This window comes from Cebus imitator, unplaced genomic scaffold, assembly GCF_001604975.1.
Source record: "Cebus imitator isolate Cc_AM_T3 unplaced genomic scaffold, Cebus_imitator-1.0 Scaffold14, whole genome shotgun sequence".
Lineage (NCBI taxonomy): Eukaryota > Metazoa > Chordata > Mammalia > Primates > Cebidae > Cebus > Cebus imitator.
Window position 1 is genome coordinate 11,392,827 of NW_016107329.1, and position 3,578 is coordinate 11,396,404.

Consider the following 3,578-nt stretch of genomic DNA (forward strand, 5'->3'; position numbering starts at 1 on the left):
AGCTACTCAGGAGGCTGAGGCAGGAGAATCACGTGAACCCGGGAGGCGGAGGTTGCAGTGAGCTGAGATTGTGCCACTGCACTCCAGCCTGGGTGACAGAGTGAGACTTCACCTCAATTAAAAAAAAAAAATACAAAAATTAGCCAGGTGTGGTGGTGAACACCAGTAATCCAGCTACTTGGGAGGCTGAGGCACAAAGAATCGCTTGAACCTGGGAGATGGAAGTTGCAGTGAGCCAAGATTGTGCCACTGCAGTCCAGCCTGAGTGACAGAGAGGGACTGTCTCATAAATAAATAAATAAATGGTTCACTACTTCAATAAATATTTATCAATATTTCAGGGGAACAAGAAGCCCATGAATATAATTTGGTGTTACCTTCCGCAAGCCAGGAAATATTCTAGGCACTCTCACATATATTTTAGTATTTAATAGCCAGTCAGTCAATAAATAAGTAACTAACATGTTTATTGTTAAGTAACTATCATGGGTTTATTAAGTAAGGCATAGAAGGCCTTCCGTGAGGTCTAATGAGTTACAGATGGTGCCACTTTAGGAATCAGCCTTCTCAGCTTCCCGCTGAGAGCACCACTCTCATCTCCTGGGCTAGTCTAGACATTTCTAAGTTTTCCTCTCCTCTCAACTTTAAGATAATCTGAACAACTGAATAGACGATGGTTAATTTTGCCAACTTGACTGGCCGTAGAGTGCCCAGACAATGTAATTTCTGGGAGTGTCTGTGAGGGTGTTTCTGGATGAGACTGGCAGTTGTACTGGTAGACTCAGGAAAGCAGGCGTCCCTCCTCAGTGTGGACAGGCAATGGCCAATCTGTTGAGGGCTTGAATATAACAAGAGGTAGAGGAAGGAAGAATTTACTCCTTCTAGGGACTTCTCGACCTCTATAATCAGAGGACCTGGTTCCTCATACTAAACCTCTATAAATATCAATATATCCCATTGGCCCTGTTTCTCTGGAGAACCTGGACCAACACACGATATGTGATAGCACACTGAGGTTTTTTCACAGAAGCAATGAGCCCGTGCTGATACGGTGAGAGAGAAGAATGACACTATCAGAAAAATCACCATTCTATAGTCGGGTGAAAGAAACCACTGTAAGAAAGGTTAGCGGGGAGTTTTACAATGAAGGGATCCGTCTCAGATTGCAAATAGGACAGTATGTGTCCTCTCGTGTGATATGATACAAACAAAGCACACGGCACCAGCCATGGGGTGCTCTGGCCAAGGCAAGCCTGGTCTCATCGAGACTCCAGCACTAACTCCTACTTAGAGCAATGGTTTTCAACACTGTCTACACACAGAATCACCTAGATAACTTTATTAAAAACAAAAACAACAAGCCTGCCGCCACTGTAGAGAATGATTTACCTGGTCTGAGTTGCAGTCTGTACACCACTAAACATAATCCCCAATAGATAAGCCCATTTTTCTTCCAAAAGAAAAATGCTGCGCCCAGTAGGAATACACTCCAATATGATAATGGGTGTCAATAAGGAAACAGGGCTTTACCAAATGCCCACAAGATTTTCTATATAAAATACTGCTTTATATCATCTATGCCACAGGTGACACAGAAACTCCATGGACAACCCCAGGCTGGGCCTTGGCTTGCCGGCCTTTCTAAGGACTGAAACGGGAAACACCTGTAGTGCACAATGTCCATGGGGCTTTGGGGATGCACAGGCCTGGACAGAGTCAAGTCTCCACCACCTCACTTCTCTAAACCTCAGAGAGTTCTGGGGGAATCAAACACAGGTGCGGGAAGTCCACACCACTACAGTGTACCTACATAGTCAGTGCTCCATAAATAAATAGGAATTACATATATCATAAAGAACTTTAAAATTTTCAAATGAAGAGTGACAATATTGGTTTTCTTCTTACTCAAATTCTACACTTCTCTTAGGAAAGTGATTACCCCGTAATTATCTGCAGACACCTATATGCACAGGTCTTTTACCTACTTGGAGTCGTGGGTTTGCAACATGAGGATGTTTAAAAGACACCAACTCTGCACAAGATGCTCCGTCTCTGGTGTCGATGGCTTCATACACCTGAAATATTTGAAAGGAAAACCTAAGTAGAAAATAAAACATTCTGCTCTAACAGAACCTACAAACATTGTATGCCTTACAGGGGAGAGGTCATTTTCCCCTACTTTGAAAGGAGACAGAATAATCCAAATGTAACAGATCACTGCTCTTTGCAGTGGGTAAACAATAACTTCATTTCAAAATGGGATGTTCCCGGCTGGCTCAGGCCTGCAATCCCAGCATTTTGTGAGGCTGAGGGAAGATTGCTTGAGGCCAGGAGTTTGAGACCATCCTGAAAAACATAGCAAAACCCATCTCTTTAAAACAAACTAACAAAAACAGATGTTCTTGAAGCGAAAAAACAGGCCAAGCAAGTAAGTCAGTGGTTTATCATGTAACTCTTCACAAAGGTGAATTATCCTAGTTTTACTTGATCACATTAATGTATGTTTGAAAATCCAATTATACGGTTTATGAAAAAGAAATCAGTTTAAAAACCACATATATCCAAAATTCAAAAAGCTTCCACCCAACCTAAACATAAAAGGGAAATGGAAATAGCCGGGCGTGGTGGCTCATGCCTGTAATCCCAGCACTTTGGGAGGCCAAGGTGGGTGGATCATGAGGTCAGGAGATCGAGACCACCCTGGCCAACATGGTGAAACCCCATCTCTACTAAAAATACAAAAAAAATTAGCTGGGCGTGGTGGCTCGCACCTGTAGTCCCAGCTACTTGGGAGAATCACCTGAACCAGGAGGCAGAGGCTGCAGTGAGCCGAGAGTGCACCACTGCACTCCAGCCAGCTTGGTAGCAGAGCAAGTCTCCATCTCAAAAAAAAAAAAAAGGGAAATGAAAATAGCTAAACAGATTGTCACATTCATACAATGGGATACTTGGCTACTGTTAAAAAGAATAAAACAGATCTACATGTAATAACATGAGAAAATGTGCATAATCTGATGATTAAATTAAAACAAAGTTAACTACAGGAAAACCGTGTAACTTGATTTGGGAGAAAAACGAACCGAAAAATTACGTACAACATGTACGCAGAGGAAAGAACGAGGGCCCGTACCACACCATGCCAGCTGATTGTGCGGACCGTGGGTCAGGGCTGGAGACCAGAGAGCCTTCTGCCCTATCTAGCTCCTGCCACAACAGACATTTTGTAATTTGAAAACCAAATATGCTTTTAAATCATATTTATAAAAAAAGACATAAAAATTCTAACTAAGCAAAAACATAAGCACAAAGCTTTAGATACAGTGTAATTAAACTATGATAAAATTAAATATTTACATTTTATGCTTACTCAAGACTGACCAGGGATGTCATAACAAGGATGTGCAAATGGAAAAAAGCACAAGCAGAGGGTCTTCCACACTGCCACACATCAGCGAAAGGCAGAGGCCTCCGCACTGCCACCCTTCAGCGAAAGGCAGAGGGTCCTCCACACTGCCAGCCGTCAGCGAAAGGCAGAGGGTCCTCCACACTGCCAGCCGTCAGCGAAAGGCAGAGGGTCC

General features: G+C 43.0%; 1 protein-coding gene across 4 annotated transcripts in view; it reads right to left on the minus strand.

Annotated features, from left to right (window-relative positions):
* The window catches only part of PCID2 (PCI domain containing 2), a 30,336-nt gene that overhangs the window by 21,304 nt on the left and 5,454 nt on the right, over positions 1–3,578 (minus strand). For 2 of the 4 annotated variants that reach the window (XM_017502594.2, XM_017502615.2), the window contains exon 2: positions 1,986–2,075. In XM_017502594.2, coding sequence (XP_017358083.1) covers positions 1,986–2,075 — 90 coding nt within the window. Of the gene's footprint in view, positions 1–691; positions 948–1,985; positions 2,076–3,095; positions 3,188–3,578 lie in introns of those variants that run through there. The other 2 variants (XM_037729295.1, XM_017502604.2) reach the window with 2 other exon arrangements.